This window comes from Lacerta agilis, chromosome 9 (assembly GCF_009819535.1).
Source record: "Lacerta agilis isolate rLacAgi1 chromosome 9, rLacAgi1.pri, whole genome shotgun sequence".
NCBI lineage: Eukaryota > Metazoa > Chordata > Lepidosauria > Squamata > Lacertidae > Lacerta > Lacerta agilis.
In genome coordinates this window covers 28,505,419-28,524,561 of record NC_046320.1, presented here as the reverse complement: position 1 = coordinate 28,524,561, position 19,143 = coordinate 28,505,419, and the positions used below count along the sequence as shown (strand labels likewise).

Genomic DNA, 19,143 nt, shown 5'->3' with positions numbered 1-19,143 from the left:
GTTTTTTTCAGGTTGTGCAGTCGTTCTTACAAATCAGTTTAATTTGTTGTGAAACATTAGTGTTGAGTACAGTATAAGGTTGGGGAAGAAGAGGGATGGTGAGAGGAGGGGTGGGGTGGTGAGGCTTATATTCTTTTGTATAGTGCATGTATGTGATCTCCTTTAAAAAAAATCAAATAAGGTGTCTTTTGAGACTCATTAGTACTGGATTATTGGCACTCTAGTTGGTGTAGCTTCCCCTCATTTATATATATGGTAACAGGCCAGTTTTGTTGTACTTTCCCTCTTTTCTTCTAACATGCACTCAGTGCACTTGTGGGGCTGAAGGTGAAATTCATAAATGGGAAATGGAATAAACTGTCATGTGAATGCAGCCAATGTTTCTCTCTCTTACTTACTTATCAAACCTTTATTAGGCATTTACATGTAAAATCACGAGAGAAAGAATCACATACAGGAACTTTAAAATATATATACACAAAGAAACAACAATTAAACTCATAGGCTGATCGTATGTGTGTATTAGTAAAATCTAGAATTTCGTCCTGTTAAAGTACTCCTTGAAGCACTGCTGCCAAAAACTCGGCTACCCCCGCAGTCACCCCTTGGTCAATGTCAGACTCTCTCTCTCTCCCTCTCTCTCTCCAACATATCTAAGTTTCTGTCTGTTATTCAGGGAATAAATGTTTGGATAGTTTAATCATGAGGGGCAACTTGTATGAGTCTACTGAATGTTAACTTAGAATGTTTGAGTTCCTCTCCCACCATCAACCACCAAGTGGCCTTGGATATGCCAGACTTAGATGCACATCTGTAAAATGGGAAATTTTTTATATATTATCCAAAGTAGTTATAACAAAAGGAGGATATTAGTGCATTTTATTAATTTCCATTCATAGCCAATTCCAGGAAAATTAAACTAAACCTAAGGTCCTTCTTGGATAACAATAATAATTAACATGCAAGGTAGAAAACAACCATTAAATAAAAACCACTATGAAGAACTATAGGGTTGTGTCTAATGTATAAAGCAATTGAATCACTGGAAGAGTACAATGATGCTTTGCCACCATTTTGCTACAGGCTAAAAAACAAAAGTTTTTTTGATTTATTTATAATGAGCTAGACTGTCATAAGGGATAAGCGGCTGTGTCACTGCTAATGCTTTCCTGCACAGAGGCCAGTAGTAAGGAAACAATGCACTCGACAATCAATAATTGAAATAATAATTTGCCTGCTGGAAAGTGCTTGGACCATCCTAGAAAGAACCTCCATCCCTTCTCTCTAATGTGTGCAGTCCATACATGGCAAAGCCTTTTCAGATGTAAAGCTGGTGGAATGGTGTCTATCAAACACCAATTATACTCTACAATAGAGTTTGCTTTTTAAATGATTTTACATTAGACTATGGTTTACCATGACCACTTGAATGTGAGAGGTCCCAGAGAATAATTTGCACCTACTATGTCCCTCTGTGGTTTTTTTTTTAGCTAACTGAAGTGTGGCAGAGTGTGTGAAGGATTTAGGACAGATAAAAGAAGCCTCTACTTCATGCAGTGCACAGTCAAACTATGAAACTTGGTCTCCCAGGAGACAGTGATGGCCACTGATTTGGATGGTTTTAAAAGAGGATTAGACAAATTCATGGAGGCTACAAGCCATGATGGCTATGCTCCACCTCCACAGTTGGAGGCAGCAATGGAAACCACAGGAGGGCAGAGTGCTCTTGTGCTCCTGTTCTGCCTTCCTGGTTTCCCACATTGTTGGCTGCTGTGAGGACAATACAGTGGTACCTCGGGTTACATACGCTTCAGGTTACAAACTCCGCAAACCCAGAAATAACGCTTCAGGTTAAGAACTTTGCTTCAGGATAAGAACAGAAATCATGGTCTGGAGGCACAGCGGCAGCGGGAGGTCCCATTAGCTAAAGTGGTGCTTCAGATTAAGAGCAGTTTCAGGTTAAGAACGGACCTCCGGAACGAATTAAGTACTTAACCACAGGTACCACTGTATGCTGGACCAGATGGGCCACACTGGCTGTTCTTAGCTCATGATGAGTTTTTCAAACCAGTAATCACAGCTAAGGTCTCTCCATCTTAACCATGACCTATAGCCAAGGTTTGTTCCATGCTTAGAGTTTGTAAGCATACAGTTTGTAAGGAGGAGAGACCTTAACTACAACACCAAGTTCAGATTACATGCTAATCCAAACTTTGATGCACCGTACTGAGCTAAAAAGCCCAGGGAGGAGAAGGAATGTGCAATTCAGCCAATTTTGGTTTCTATCGGGCCTCATCCATGCTCTTTCTTTTCCTGCGCCTAGAAAGCACATATCTGAGCAGTTTTCTGCTAGTCCTGTGCTTTTCTAGGCATGGTTCCAAGCGGTTTTGCCTTCGCCCCACCACTTTCTTCCAGAAAACCCACTCTTTAGCCGTAAGTCAGAACCAACAACCATCCATGGAAAAGCCAATTGCTGTTTGTTCCAATTTAACACTAAACTGCTGGTTTTCCCACAGGGAAAGCAGTGGGGCACACAGAGATATGGATAACCCCTTAGTTTCTCATTTTCCCACTTATATGTTGTTTTCCACATTTCCACATCAGTTTGCAGATTTTTTTTTGGGGGGGGAAACAAACCCCTTCATGATAATTCAGCCTTTTAGTGTGATTTTCTCCTAATATACACATTTTTGTATGCAGTTTTCCTTATATACACTTTTTTCAATGCAGTTTCCCCTAACAGAATGCATTTTTGTATCGTATTTTCATTAATATCTGCATTTTTACGCACACTTTACCCTAGTATATGCATTCTTATGCATGCTACTTGGCTGGAAAATAGCACTGCGGAATTTGGAACAATGTGAAGTTCAAGGGGTGTTGTGCCTTGTTTAAAAAAGTGTGAATTAGGTAGGTTCACCTTTAAATTATAGCTGGATTGAAATTTTTCCTATTCCTGGCAAGAAGCAATGTGGCTGCCTCAGGAGCCAGGACATTTGAGCATTCATGCTAAATCATTGGTTGGCTTTAGGTGCAGAGTCCAAAATAATATGAAATTCTATTTGGCAATATTTTCTCCCACAGTATAGAAACACACACAAACCACAAAACTCAGCAAAGAGAATGTTTATCTGAGCAATAAGTCTGAACCTCTCCTTGCAGGTATTCCTGCAACTGACATCTTTAAATGGCATCTCAAGATGTTCCTATTTATCCTTGCTTTTGGAACATGAATTGTATGATTTTACAGATATTACTTAGTGCTTTAGTATTTTAATTGCAATCTTGCGATTTTATTGATATTTTTATAGCATGATTGTTTCAGTTTTATGTTTCTGTTAAGCCACTCTGTGGCAGAAGGACAGGACTTAAAAACATTAAAACTAACTACTGCATAATAGTTCCGATTTTTATTTTTTTTTTGCAAAGTACGCTTTTAAGAAAGAGAAAAGTGCCAAATTAGACTTGTGTCCCTTCTGTATTCCAGCAATGACAAAATAAGGCTTTTGATATTTAGAAAACATGTTGCATGCACTACTGGCTCAACATCTGCCCTATTCCACACTGTTGGCATGACCTCCTGGTGTCTATAATAAGCTCCACTATCCAATCTCCAAATGACCCTCCATGCCTTCAGCTTTCTACTAATGCTTCCCCCCCGGAGATCTTGAAAAGATTCCAATAAAAAGTGGAAAGAGATTGGGTTGCCTCCCATTATTTGCCTGAAGTCATCTTCTGTGCAGCGTAGCTAAGGTAGATTGAACTTGAAGTTTATGTGCTAATGGGAATAACTATGGTAAGCAAACGAGAACAGCTTTGGCTGCAAAGCAGTGGCAGTGGGAGAGAGAGAGAGTAATTAGGGAGATGATACCGACACAACATCAGGAAAGTAATATTAGAAGTGCATATCTTATGTAACTGTGCAAGTTCACTTATATAGCAACCTTCTTTTTTCTCTCTCACCAAGCAAAAAACCCAAACACACAAGGATCAGCACATATGGAACAGCTGCCCATGGAGGCAGAATTAAATGGTTCCCCATAGCTAAGAAGCTGTTTGTGTGAAGTGGTTCACTGAGTTGCTATGCAGATGAAGGAATTCAGTCTGTTCCTCTGCACATGTTTGGGTTTAAGGTTTCGAGGACACTGAGAACACTGATAGCTCACTATGTGGTCCAAGTTACTGTGGGGAATGATTTAAATAAACCTCCCTATGAAAACCATTTTGTGTGAAAGAGAATATCTAGAAAGAGGGGAGCACTGTATGCAAGCAAATGGGATAAAATGGTCTAGCAACCTACATTCCCACATTATTCTGAGTTTAAACTCTGCTACTGAAGGCTCTCTCCTGCATTTTGAATCCAGGCACCCAGCCAATCCATACACATGGATCAGAGGGTTTCATATTTTCCACCCACATATAATTGCATGATGCAGTCATCCACAGGGATGGTATGCACACAAATACTGGACACGAATACTGGAATCATGTGGGCAGGACAAACTGTGTGTGTCTTTCTCAATTAGGTGATTTATTGTGTGTGAAAGACCCACACAATTGGCTTATTCATCCACATTACTATTGAGTAAGATTCCAATACAAGGACAGAGGTAGGATCAGATATGGCTGAGCCATCTGAAACCCATGTGGTGGTCTCCCTCCTTTAGGAATGGTGGGCATTGCTCTCTATCCTTACCCTGACCCAGTATTTTAGTTTGCCCACAACACCTGTGTGACCCTGACAGCAATGTAGCATCTAAGTTTTGGTTCTGACCAAATCTCTAGCGCCTGATGGCTTGAAACAAACAGAATATTTGAATAATGTAAGTTCTCAGTACCACCCATAACAGTCCATCTTTTCAAGGGAGCATAGCAGAGTACCATTGGCCTAAGGAATCTCATATCTGTCTATTTTTTTATTATTATTTCCACCCAGTTCTAGAAATACTTCCACCTTTGTATATTTAAATGTCATGCAATTTCTGTGGTTGCTTTTAAACCATGTGGGCATGTGGATGTTTAATTGCAATAGGGTGCATTTTTTTTCACCCCATGCCTACTCATAACTGTTTTAGCGCTGTGCTACCTGTTATAGCTACCCGCTTGTGTGATGTTTTGGGGACTTTCTGCAGGATAGCAGGGAGGACTAGCTGGGGTAAAGTCAGAAGGTTGGCAAACTAGTTCTGCGTTCTTCCCATTTTGTGTGACAAGACTGTCACATCCAGTTTGACACTTCATAACAGACATATTATAGAACTGTTTGGCACTGAATAGCTGCAATATTCTTTAATGTTTCTAACATAACCTTAACTACATTTAGTAATTTATATTCTGTCATCCAAAAATGTTGCAGGAATTCTCCATTCCAACTGAAATTTAGCACTGTAACATCTCTAGAAGTTTCAACCAGCATGTGGTTGAAACATGTGGTTGTTGTTTTAAAAAAGAAAAGATCGCTGAAGTGTGAATGATCAAAACCATATTCTCAATTATGAGCCAAACATTTTTCTTGCTTCTAAAACAATTCAAGCAACATTATAACCCAAATGGACACCTGGGAGAGGCCATTACCTTTGAAGTTCGGTCTTATTCTTGCATCGTAGCCAGACATCCTACCCATTAATTTATCCAGGAAATCTGATGGAGACATTGGCGGGCTGCGTGATCTTGCACTGTCTGTTTCCTTCGTGGCCACCAAACTAAAAGCAAGCAAAATCCACAATTTTAATCAGCTTAAGCGTCCAACATTTTTGAGATTCAAAAATGATGTCTTTGTAAGAATGAGCTTAAATGATAATTGTTGAAAACTAAATTGAGAATTACATTGGTACTACTTTCCATATTTTCCCCTTCCCTAAATTAACCAACCATATTTTAACAGAATAACACCAAATGAGAAAATGAATATACAGTATTTTCAAGGTTGCCATCCTAAGCAAATAACAGTGGAAACCAAAGTTGTGGCTTAGTGGAAAAAAGTTGTACCAAATCTCTTTTAATAAATTTCATCTGGGATGCCCAAGAAGTGAATGACTTCCATTGTGAAATATATTTCCATGGGATATAAACCCTATTCAGGAGTTCAGCTCATGAGTAAGTGGCCCAAATGCTACAGCAGAGGTTCTTACATGCGAGTAAGGAGAAAAGCTTTATTTAAGGCTTACAATGGCACAGGTCAGGCTATGGGTACAGATTGCCAAAAGCACAGCTAGAGAATTTAAGATCAGCATCAGGGATCTAAAACTAGATGAAAGCTGCAAAGATGTCCCAACAAATGGTCACACCTCCCTGTCAGATTTTGAGTTTAACTGTGGCGTGCTGTCCCTGTGAGACTGACACACTTGGAGGCACAAACTTCTATGAAGAGCATGTATCTGTTAACAACAGCAGAGGCAGCCCTGAGTTTTCAGTGATGGGATGAAGGTCAGTCCCACAAGCTGTTGCTCCAGCTGCCCAGACTCCCCTCCTGGCAGGTTATAACCCTCATTGATTGCTAGGGAATCTTGCTGCTCTGTGGCTAAGAGCAGGATAGGCAGCTAAATGGGACTGCCTACACTTTTCCAACATCTAAATGTACAGGAAGCCGCATCCTCCCTCTCAGCCTACTCCCCACCTGTGGTGCCTTCCATGCTCTGCTCCTCATCTTCCTCATCTTGCTCCACTTGGGCTCATGGTAGTAAGTAGAAGATAAGAGTGAGAGTGAATGCCTTAAGCTTTGGCCCCTCCCACACCTGCTACAAGTTGGGCCCTTCTGTACTCATGGGGGCTTCCTGCATCACATATAACCCTCATTTTCCAGGGCTCCTCTTTGTGTGGGGAACCTATACAGTTAGAGCAGCATTCTCCAACCCACGGCAAATGGTCACCCTCCAACTTGCTGAGGGAAACAGCAGGGGTCAGAGACAGCACATTCTGTTTGCCACAATAGCTTACTGGATGTCCATGGGAAGACCACAAGCTGAATTTGAGGGTAACCACTCTCTCTCACTGCTGTTCTCCAGTGGTTAGTGTTCAGAGAAATGCCTCTGTTGATTCTGGAAGTAGCATATAGCCACAATGACTACTGTACTGGCATTACACGAGAATAAATTACAAGACTGACCGGTAATGCATACAAAGATTCCTCCAGTCACCCACCGATGGTCTAATCCTCTGTATTTATGCTGTGTTGTATAAATACCTTGGATCTCAAATGCCTTGGCTGCTGAACAAATCAGCTCTTGAACAATTGAAACCCGGAAGTGAGTGTTCCGGTTTTCGAATGATTTTTGGAAGCTGAACGTCTGCCACAGCTTCCGCGGCTTCCGATTGGCTGCAGGATGCTCCTGCAGCAAATTTGAAGCTGTGCCTTGGTTTTTGAACGGTTTCGGGAGTTGAACAAGCTCCCAGAATGCATTCTGTTCGAGAACTAAGGTATGACTGTATAGGAATGGACTTGGTAGCACAGCCATGTGCATATATTCACAGTGTTCAGCTGGGTTTACATCCATTTAAATGGGCATAGATTGCAGCCTCAGAGTCTGAGCATACAGCTGAATGCAAGCAGGTGCCAACAATTAAGTGTCTGGATGTTGCAGCAAGAGACACCCCTGTTGGGTTTTATGCGTGAAGGTGCCTATGCAAATTTGACGGCCAGTCATAGACTTTGAGGGTGCGGCAGAGAGAAATTGGGCAAAGCGATCAAATCCCAATCCCTTTTACGCATGTTGGATCAACAATTTGCACAGAGTTACTGCTGTATCACAGATTAAAAGTGTTCCATGTACTACAACCCAGTGTCAAGGACACCTCTTAATGTCGGGGGGGGGAGCATTACAGTTTCAGAACAAGATGCCACCCATTTTCTTTCATTCTTATCTCTTTAACTTGGTTCATCCTTTGACATGCTTCCTTCTGAATCTACTTCAACGGTTTGCCTCAGCCGTTTCCCAGAGCAACACAAATCCATTTCATACAAACGGTGAAGTAGGTGACTCCATATGAAAGCTCAGTCCACAGGAAAAATGCATAAAGTACTGTACTCCTGCATCATGTGACTTTTGCTGCTTATACACTACAGTTTAAATCATATCACACGCAGCTCCCTAAGAGGCTTTGAATCACAACAATTTGGCATGGTGGCAGCAACGACACCACAAGACTAAAATGAGTATTAAGCCTCCAGTGACTACTCTTCAACCAGGCCTTGGGCTGATTAATACTCTACAGCCTTTTAAGTGTGTCTGTGGGAAGGGGGGTGTTATTGTTTTGTTGTTTTGGTTTAATTATTTACTTGTGTTTTACCCTGTGTTTTATTCTGTGAACAGCCCTGAGATCTTCTGTTGATAGGCAGTATATCAAATAAATAAAAATAATAAAATAAAAATACTCTTCTACATTTTACCTGTGTCATACATTTCAGGGGGGGGGGATACATCATTTTCTCCTAAATGCATTTGAATGACCCTGCAGCTGTGCTTCTAAAACACTGGGGCACATGACCCACTAGTGGACCTTGGTGCCACAGCCTGCCCTGCCCTTTAGCTATGCCACTCCCCTTTCGCTTGGACTAATGTCAGCATCAGAATTTTTTTGTATGCTGAGTAAAAATGTCTAGAAATCAAAAAAATGGGGGGGGGGGTTGTTAAAGAGGAAACTCTCCTTCTTCTGAGGCAAAAGTGCCAGAGAAGGTTTTGAAGGAAAATTGAAAGTGAGATAAAATGTGTGGGTGGCATTCAGTTCTTGTCCAGATTAGATCTATTGAAGTGAATGGACATGGCTAACTTAGATTTATTATGGTACTTTCTACAGAAAGACAACTTACCTAGAACAGCCAGCATAGTGCTTGAGGTGTTGTTATGCACCCCATGACCTGGATAAAACAATATCTCCCCTGAAGTAAACTCTTCACCCCAGAAGGTCATATGGCACCATATTGTTCCAGATAACTCATTGTGCAGAAAGTTCATCTTCCTTTAAAAGAAGCCTCTGCAGCGGAATTAAAACTAAAGTCAATGAAAGCAACTCTCTCCCAGGCAAAATTGTCATCTTGGCCCAACATGAAAAGTGTCATTTTAAATATCCTGCTCTTCTTGTGCGTTCTGAACTCTCTGTGATATTCTAAAGGATGCTCACGTACACAGATCACAGTCCCAGTATAACCTATTTCAACTAAAACAAGTTAGTTTATTTTAATTTTAAATAGAATTGTTTGTAGGTCCTCTAAAAAAGAATCTAAAGTAGTCAATAAATACACAGAATGACTACAGCAGTCTGTGCTGAAAAGAACCCAAAACATGCCTGAAGGGAAAATAAATGTAATGTTTGGCTTCATACTATTTTTTACAAGTGCTTGACCCCCTCAATACATCACTCAGTACTCATCACAATATTACTCCAGTTACCAGGAGTCATGCCCAATTAATAAAAAAAACAATATATCTTTATGAGGTACTCAGTCTCTGCTGTTGCTTCACCTGCTCCCAAGCCTCAACACTAAGAATTAGGTGTGGTGGATATTTAAAATAAAAACCAGCCTATACTCTGCACAAACTCAGGCATTTTTGATTCTTCATATCTGTAGTACATGACTTGACTCCTGGCACTGAACTGAAAACATGTCCCTTCTAGGCCCAAGTCACTGACACAATGCTGTTGCTTGAGTGCAGAACCAAATGTTACCAAGAATCATATAGAGTTGGAAGGGACCCTGAGGATCATCTAGTCCAACCCCCCGCAGTGCAGAAATATGAAGCTGTCCCATACAGGGGTCAAACTTGCAACCTTGGCATTATCAGCACCATGCTCTAACCAACCGAGCTATCCAGGCTGACATACAGTTGGAAAGGATCTTAATGCACAATGGAAACAAATAGATTGATGCTGAAGATCTAACTTACAGCAATAGCTCAAGGGCTTCCAAAGTTTATGCCACCACAAGGAGTATTTCTCTTCATATGACAACAAAAATTCCTGGATAATGTGCCTAATGTTTCTGTTGCTCTAAGGGTCCTTCTAAACACTTCCAGTACCAGTGGCAACTTACAAAGGCTCAACAATGTTGCAAAAGAGACTATTTGGTTTGTCTGTTATATCATTTGAACATGCTCAAGCATCAGCCCTTGACCTGAAGGAACTGGTGGCCAAATTAGCAAAGGAAAAGGCATGCAAAGTGATATTTTGATGTGCCTAAAATTGAAACTTTTTAGAGACAAGATGATTCAAAAAGATTTGTGTGCTAAAACATCTACTGCATTTGAGAAAGATAATTAAAGATTGTTGTGTTACTTACTGTTGCAATTTAAATTTAGCAGTTTCAAGTTTTGTGCTTTTCATCCCCCCCCCCAAGGTATCTGTGTTTGAAAACTGAAGATAGAATTCTTTTTAGGTGGGATGCAAGTACTTAGCCTTGCCTAGGACACAAGATAACCCAGACAGCTGCACTGAACACAATGCATGCCTGAGAGATGGCCATCCAACTTCCTCTAACATCAAGGAATCATTTACAGCATTCTGAGGTGCTGTGAAGGAGCCCACCTTGGACCTAAACACCCATATTTCTGGTCTGACTAATGAAATAGCAAAGCTTCAGCTTGAATGCTTGCTAAAAGCTGAAAAACACTTTTCAGTGGAATGTGATAAGGGAATTCATGGAAGAAACACATTCAAGCACAGGCAAATAGGCAAGCACTTTCAGTAGATGGGCATTAACAACATCAAAGTTTTATAAGGAGTGCACTGAAGGAAAAACTGATATCAGTTTATGTCTACATCTGACAAAGTATCAGTCTTATGTGGGCATGCATATTGAATATCAAACATGTATACTGCATCTGAGGAACATACCATGCTATACTGGTCTGACCACAGCTGTAGAAGACATCATTCTTGAATAGTAAAGGTAAAGGTAAAGGTAAAGGCACCCCTGACCATTAGGTCCAGTCGCAGACGACTCTGGGGTTGCGGCACTCATCTTGCTTTATTGGCCGAGGGAACTGGCGTACAGCTTCTGGGTCATGTGGGCAGCATGACTAAGCCGCTTCTGGCGAACCAGAGCAGCGCACAGAAACACTGTTTACCTTCCTGCCAGAGCGGTACCTATTTATCTACTTGCACTTTGACATGCTTTCAAACTGCTAGGTTAGCAGGATCAGGGACCAAGCAATGGGAGCTCACCCCGTCGTGGGGATTCGAACCGCTGACCTTCTGATCAGCAAGCCCTAGGCTCTGTGGTTTAACCCACAGTGCCACCCACGTCCTATCTTGAATAGTAGTTAGGAAAAAATGACAGCCACATGTTAAGTGCTTCCTTACCAAGTAAAATCTTTGTATTGTGTTGTTATGAGTTTGGGGTGTTAAAATGTATGCTGAGACCCACCAGATACCCTCACCTGGTTTAGCTGGCCATTTGAAGCCATTCCCAGGGTGTGGCTGCTGTCACATACAGACAGCTTCTAGGATCCACAGGTGACAGCTGTGCAGGGCGGGGTCCAAAGGTGGACAAACTACCCCAGAAGGAGTATGACATGTCACTCACCCACTAACACCCCATACACCCCAACTACACAGACAACAAGCAACATTCCAAAATATATAGTACATTGTCCAGAGGCCCCATCCAGTTCCCCCAAGGAGAACACACAACTAGATGTTTAGTTCTTTATTGGCAAAGCACTAAAGCACATCAGCTCCTAAGGCACAAGAATTACATGCACCACTCCTGCTAAAGAGCATGCTAGGTATTGTTCAGACCTGTGCTCCTACCCAACAGTTGGAGTAACAGTGCGCCATGCCCCCTTCAGCACATTTAACCCCCCCCCCCTATGACTTGGTGTGCACAAGCAACCAGCCACTTCTCCTGCACTGCATCTCCAGCTGCTCCTGATACTTTAAGCTCTTCCTTGTCCTTGGAGACAGTGGGGGAGGTGATGGAGGAGATTCTAACAGCCCAACTCTCTTTGGAACTGTCTCTTCCACCTCTGTGCCTTCCTGCAACTCTTCCCCCACCTCTGAGTCTTTTCTCCCTGCACAGGTGGCATAAAACCACTGGCCCATTTCTCTGGATCATTCTCCTGCTCCTCTGCCTCCTCTGCACAACCTTCAGACTCCTGCCTGTTCTTGCCATAGAAAAATGCAAAACAAAACAAAAAAACAAAAACAAAACCCCCCAGCTTTTCAGGTTTTTAGTCCAGTGTCACAATGACACTAGATGGTAGAAGATTTGCTAGCCTAGCCTAGCTCCACTGTAGGTCACTTCTAGTTACTGTAACATCGGCAAGTGAAGGAGTAAGTAGAAACACAGTTAGCGGCTATGTATTTATATATTTGACAGAAAAACAAACTTGTGCAGGGAACCTTAACAAGAAGCTAATGAGACATATTTTGCTCACAGATAGTTTCTGTGAAGAATTGCCCAGTTATATCACATACTGCCTTTGCAAAACAAGACTCTTTAATGAGTGGGTGCACAGTATAAAGGCACATTTCTTTATTACCATTGCAGTTACAGCTTCCATTAGTAACAATGCAAGTTTTATATATGCAGAAGGCATGGAATTATTCTTTTCATGTTCTGCATATCTTTATTAGCAGCTTTAAAAACAACACAACACTTGGACTTCAAGTGTGTGTTTAGACCAGCCTTCACTAGCTTGGTTCCCTCTAGATATTTTGGACTACAAACGCGTACCAACTCCAGCCATCACTCTCATGCCTCTGTGGGGTTTGTAGTCCAATGCATCTAGAGAGCAGTTGGTTGGCAACGGCTGGTCTTAAGAGAAGGTAAAATGGAAACTGGATGGAGGTTACCAAGAGAATTTTCACTAACTTGGCTTTGGAGAGCTACATTGTGTATATGAATGGGTGGGAAACATTTTAGTGCCTCTTCCATGTCAGAGATGTGGACAATAACATTTCCTAGCTTCTTGGATTTCAGCAGTATGTCAATGAAAGTGAGAAGGAGACACTGCAGCTGGGTCCCTCCCACCAAGGAGAGGAATGAAGGTGCCCAACCCTACTCCTTTTCCTACAGTTGTGTCCCCTGGGCAATATACAAATATGGTCTTGTCAAAGCCATCACCTGGCTGATGCTTGATGGTGCAGATCAGGACCTTTTTAAAGGACTGGGTGGGCACTGGAGGCCTATCACATCTGGGGAGTTCTCTGGGGCCAGAGAAAGAGATTTCCCCACTCCTGCTATAGGTTATACTGGATGTTCTTAGTACCATGATGGAAGGCAGGGGAATCCCATGGGATTTAACCTTAGTGAAAAGCAGTTTGTAGAGCTTTAAAATAAAATAAAATAAAAAAGATTTTAAAATGCTGATTTTAAAGTTTAGGCTACATTAACACTAAGGCTATACGATATGGGGCTATCTGTTTAGCTCCATTCCATTGTGGGTTATGTTTTCCTTTTCTTCTTCTTCCAAGTTCCTTCAGAAGTTTTTAATTCTGTACAAATGTATTTTTTTCCTGACTGACAGTTGAATAAAAGAATGTATGTAACACTAAGGCTATTGATTTTTTCTTTACAAATGCATTGCTATTTCATAATAGCACAATGATTCCAAATGCTAGAAAACTAAACTCCTCTGAATAATTAAACAGGATGATACTGTTTGGTTAAACATTATAACATTATTCATATTTTGAAGAGGAGAGGAATCCCGAAGGCTCCATCGACACAAAGTGTTCCTGACCAAGAAAGGGTGGGAGGGAGATATCATCAATAAATCATGCTGCTCAGAGCTACAACTATTCCATGTTATTTATCAAAATGCATTCTCATCTGAGTGCAGTGGCGTAGGCCCCGGGTTCCAGGGGAGGGGGGTGTCACGTGGCGGCCCCTCCCACCACTCCCCGCCGCCTGGCACCCCATCCGTGCTGCTCCATGGATGGCCAGGGCAGCCCCATGAGCCTCTGCTCGCCCGGCGGCTCCCCCGGTTGCTGTGGGAGCAGCAGTGCCGGGCGGGATGCACTGCTCATGTCCAGAAATTCCAGGCATGCACAGTGCATCCGAGTCGGCGCCGCTGCTCCCGTGGCGACCGAGTAGGCTGCCAAGTGAGTGGTGGCTCGTGGGGCTGCCCTGTCTGTAAAGCAGCACGGATGGGGCAGCCCACAATCCGTGGCCTGCCCGGTCATTGCAGGAGCAGCAGCGCCAGGCCGATGGACTGCACACGTGTGGCATTTCCGCACATGCGCAGCCCGTCCCAACATGCGTTGTGATGTCATGACGCACGCGGCGTGCCATCGCGATATCCCGCCCCCAAGGGGGTGCCTCCGTGTGCCGCCCCGGGCAGCGTGGAGGCTTCCTCCGCCACTGACTGAGTGAACTGTAAAACTGAAATACTGTAAAAGGCAAATAACAAGGCTCTCAATGCAGCTGCAATATATATTTTCTTCTTTTGTTTTAATTTATTCCTCAAAGTGAAACAAGATGGTTAATATCAATAGCCTCTAGATGAGAGATGTAAAACTTCTAGAAAATTTGAAGCCATGGGAATGAAAACCCTTTCATTTTGCTTGTGTATGTGTGTGTAGGAAAAAGCAGAAATTATATATGCTTCCTTTTTTTTCATGGGAGAGATGGGCAAGCTCTCCTCAGTTTTGTATTAATTTAGAAGTGATACAAGTTATTAAAGAAAGAAAATCAGCAAGAACTCAGATTATTTTCTGATATAATCCAAAGCTTAGAAAATGATCCCATCCCCTTTTTGCCAGACCAACAATCACTCAAACAGCTTCCCTCACAGCCCCCAAACACAATCCCTCTTTCTCTTTATTTTCCAGTAAGGCACTGACATAAACAACAGTAGCACATGGAGACAATGGAGGGATGGAGGCCTTCTCCTTTCTGCTCTCCTTCTTCACCACTAAGGTGTGCTATGGAACAGCATGCCAGGAAGAAAGTCTAGGTGGCCCTTTTGGACTGGTAGTTTACCCAATGGCTACTGCAATGTGAAGACTATTAAGTTTAAAGGGCCACTGTGCCCTTCATCCACAGCATGCCAGAGCACAGAAGCAGGGAGGAGAACTTCTCCCCTACCCTCATGACCTGCTGTTGCTCCTGTTGCCACAAGTTTAGTAAAGGAGAGTGGGAGTTTGTTTGAGAGGTGCTGGCAAGAAGGATGTTGACCACTCTTTTGGACTCAGATTTTAATCTGAGCTGGAGAAGAATTGAAGGGCTTGAAAAAAGATTATTTTTCCATTCAGGAGAGCTTTTGCAGTCTCCAAAATTCTCATCTGAGGCTGAGCTTGGAGAAGGTTGCTGGCATCTTGTAATCATTTACCAAAGGTGTCATGGACTTTGAAGATGCTCAAACTCAGGACGAAAGAGAGAAACGTGCTAAGAGAGGAAGCATGTTTGACAAACCCTCACCATGATCAACTCCCATCCGGAAACGTATGTCCCCACTGTGGAATGACGTGTGGATCCAGAATTGGCCCCCACAGTCACTTGCGGACTCACTGTTAAGCCTGTGTTCATGGAAGACAATCTTACTTGGCTACGAGTGCTCACCAAAGAAGAAGAAATCATTTGTGAGGGGAAAGCTACATGATCAATTTGTGATCAGCACACAAATGGTTCAGTCTTTTCAACAGCATCTCATCTCTCTGGAATGACTTAAAATTGACCTCTTACTGGCCAATTTGTGCACATTTGCTCTGATTTCTGACATGCTGCCACATTCTATGCAAAAGAGAATCAGGTGGTGATGAGTATCATGTTCTGGAATCAATGGGGAAAAGCTGGGGCACTTGCTAGACCTATCAAGAGCCCCATCAATGCATCCCGATGTCATAGCTGTGATGAGTTGTGGCCAAGTAGCCTTTGCAAATGTTACAACACATTTTTTCACAGAGCTAATCTTGCAGAACAGATGAAAAATGCAGGGGATATTGGATCTTTTAACAAAAAAAAGAAAAAAAAGATGGATGAATAATTCTGTTGATTTTTGCAACCCCTGCACTGGCTAGGTCTTAATTTAAGATTCTTACCATTAAAGAGCCCTTGTGTATCTTAAGAATATCTCCTTCTGTAAAATTCCATCCATCCATCCATCCATCCATCCATCCATAAAGATCTAGTGAATGAGCTCTTTTCATATCCCATCTATGCTGGAGATAAAAATTTGTGCAAGAGCAGCATCTTGTCCATAACGATCCCAACCCTTTGGAACCAATTGACTTACCATCAGAATAAGACTAACCTTAAAATTATAATGAAGCAGCAATGGTGCCTTCTGTTATTGGAAGACTTTCTAATACTATACACTTCATTTTTAATGACCCATGGCTAGTTAGTAGTTTTCTGAAAATACGGCTGACTTATTAATCCTTATGACACTTAAATGGTGGTTGAGTTTTTAAACTCTTACTTTATTACTTTGTAAGTTACTCAGGATGTGTGATGATGTATTTCAGTTATTGATAACTGAAACGTGGGGCATAACTTAACTCAATAATGTTTGAAGACAATTCAATAGAAAAATAAATAACACTCCAATGGACGGTGGAATTAGTGATGAATCAGTGTTATAATACCTTTACTTCACTATTCAAGGTGACGTTTAGCCCAGCAAAACCAGCCATCATTACTATTTGGAAACTTGCATTAATACAGGAGTTAACTTATTTTCTCTGTTAAAATAAAAAAGGTAAAGGACCCCTGACAGTTAAATCCAGACAACTCTGGGATTGCAGCACTCATCTTGTTTTACAGGCTGAGGGAGCCGGTGTTTGTCCGCAGAAATTTTTACTGGGTCATGTGGCCAGCATGACTAAGCCGCTTCTGGCGAACCAGAGCAGTGCACAGAAACGCCATTTACCTTCCCGCTGGAGCGGTACCTATTTATCTTCTTGCACTTTGATGTGCTTTTGAACTGCTAGGTTGGCAGGAGCTGGGACCGAGCAACAGGAGCTCACCCCGTCATGGGGATTCGAACCGCCAACCTTCTGATCGGCAAGCCCAAGAGGCTCAGTGGTTTAGACCACAGAACCACCCACGTCCCATGTTTTTCTCTGTTAAGTTAGTGCATATATGTGTTAGGGGGGATATAAATTAGGCAGTTAATGTGCATAACAACTGGCCATTGTGCACCTTTACCAGGCCTCATAGAAAACGTGCAAATAATTTGTCTATGAAGAGGGAATTGTGCAAATTTCCAGGTCAAGATAAATAATCTCCCGCCAGAGCTGGTGTACAAATGTGGTGGGGTGAAGCAGCTGCCTCAGGTTGCTGAGAGGCAAGAGGTGGCATTTCCTACCCTATCCCACTGCTTCAACCACTGGTGGAGAAGCTCTGCTTTGTTGCTGATCTACAGCACCAAAGCTTTCTGGAACGCGCCTCCCCCTCACTTGCCAATCTTTGGCAAGAACGGAGTGTTCTGTATGCCCTTGCAGAATTTTACCACCACCACCACCACCACCCAGCAGAAAATACTTTGCAAGGGGAGGGCAGCCCTCCTGGCTCCAACAGGCTCCTGAAAGCATGCATATATTGCCCTAATATTGTACATTCCCCTGTCATTACGCACAATCTCTAATAGGCACATTCTCCATAAGACCTAGTGAAACTGCACATTGGCCAGTTGTTTTGCACATTAACTGTTAAAATTACATTGCCCTTAAAATATTTATCTGAGGGTTATTTTTTAAAAAGCAAATGTTGTTGTCTTATACATGGAAACATACAGTACATTTAATTACTCATAATTTGAACTGTGGGCCAACCATATAACTATCAAACATGCACATCATTACCAATCCAATAATTATTAAATAATCATATTGACTTAGCTAATAGCATGTATTTGATCCTTTGGACATTGTGTATATTAGTAGATGTTCTCAGTCTATCTGTTAAAAAGATTTATGTTGCCTTTCATCGATACAAGAACCAGAGTGGGGAACAATAATAAAAAAACCTATAAAAGATGCCAGTAAAACCAAAGCCCACTTCTTAAAACACCAGTAAAACAAGACAATTTTAAAAGGGTTGACAGAGGTGAAGGCTAAAAGAGATATACTGTATCTTTACGTACTGAAGTGGGAGAGCATTCCACAAATGGGGTATCACAATGAAAAGGGGCCTCTCTTAACAGTGGAATTAAAAAAAAAAAAAGAGTCCCCTTTGCTGCTCCTAAAGCATGGACAGGCTGATAATAGTGAGGAGCCCTTTTCAGGTACCGGTATTTACAACAAGGGTGAGGAACTGCATCTGGATGGAAGGCCAGATCATTCCAGATCATTATCTCTCTCACCACCCATATGCCAAGTTGGACAGGTGTACAAGTCTGACAAGTGGGTGAGTTGGACAGGTGTGCAGGTGATCCTTTTTTTGCTTGCATGGTTTGAAATCAAATTGTGAGGGCAAAGACATTACTCATGGTCTTGGAAAGCCCCATGTAAGCCCCACCTCCATTCAGCTAAACAGCAGTGCTTGCAACCCTCATTTTGACTGAGTCAGGATTTCACCTGCCCCATACCTCTGGCAGCTGTGTATGGCTTGGTTGAAATGGCCTTGTGGGCACATCGGAAGGCCTAGTGAGCCTAATTAGATCTCCAGGCCAGAGCTTGCACACCCCTGATGTGGGGCTTTAAAAGTAAGCAGCAGCATCTAGTATGGCACAGTTTACTGCATCTTCAAGCCTTGCTTCATAATTTCACTTTCCCACAGGGAAATTAGTATTATTTTGGAGGAGTTTGCACATTCTTTGATTGCTTTTCCATGCACAAGTCCATGTAGTACTCAGTATCTAGAGCCATCAATATCTAAATTCCTTAATATCTAAAGCTGAAGTCCAAGGGATCAAAACTGACACTAACTTTTGTATTTTTCTTTACTTAACTGGTTTGTGGTTTCGAGTTCTAGTGACATGTGTTGTAAAGAATAACAATATTATTTCCAGAGTGACTTACCTCTGTTTGTAGAGCAAATCAGTTAGCTTGGAGCATATTAAGAATGGTTAATAATAGGAAAATGAGTTTAGCACAGCATGCGGTGTGAAATGTAAATAGAAATCCAAGCATCATTTTAACTTGGTTGTCCTATAAACTGCCAAGTCCCACGATAGTTTCCAGCCTTGGCTTTTTCTTCATCTGAAAGATGAACTATTTCACTTAGACTCTCCTATGGGCAAGCCGATAATGTGCGTTGAGTCCGTG

The 19,143-nt window shown here is 42.1% G+C and overlaps 1 protein-coding gene across 2 annotated transcripts in view; it reads right to left on the bottom strand.

The window, feature by feature from the left end:
- GLRA3 (glycine receptor alpha 3) overlaps window positions 1–19,143 on the bottom strand; it is a 70,986-nt gene that overhangs the window by 43,002 nt on the left and 8,841 nt on the right. For both annotated transcript variants that reach the window (XM_033160940.1, XM_033160939.1), the window contains exon 2: window positions 5,572–5,699. In XM_033160940.1, the coding sequence (XP_033016831.1) occupies window positions 5,572–5,699 (128 nt within the window). The remainder of the gene's footprint in view (window positions 1–5,571; window positions 5,700–19,143) is intronic.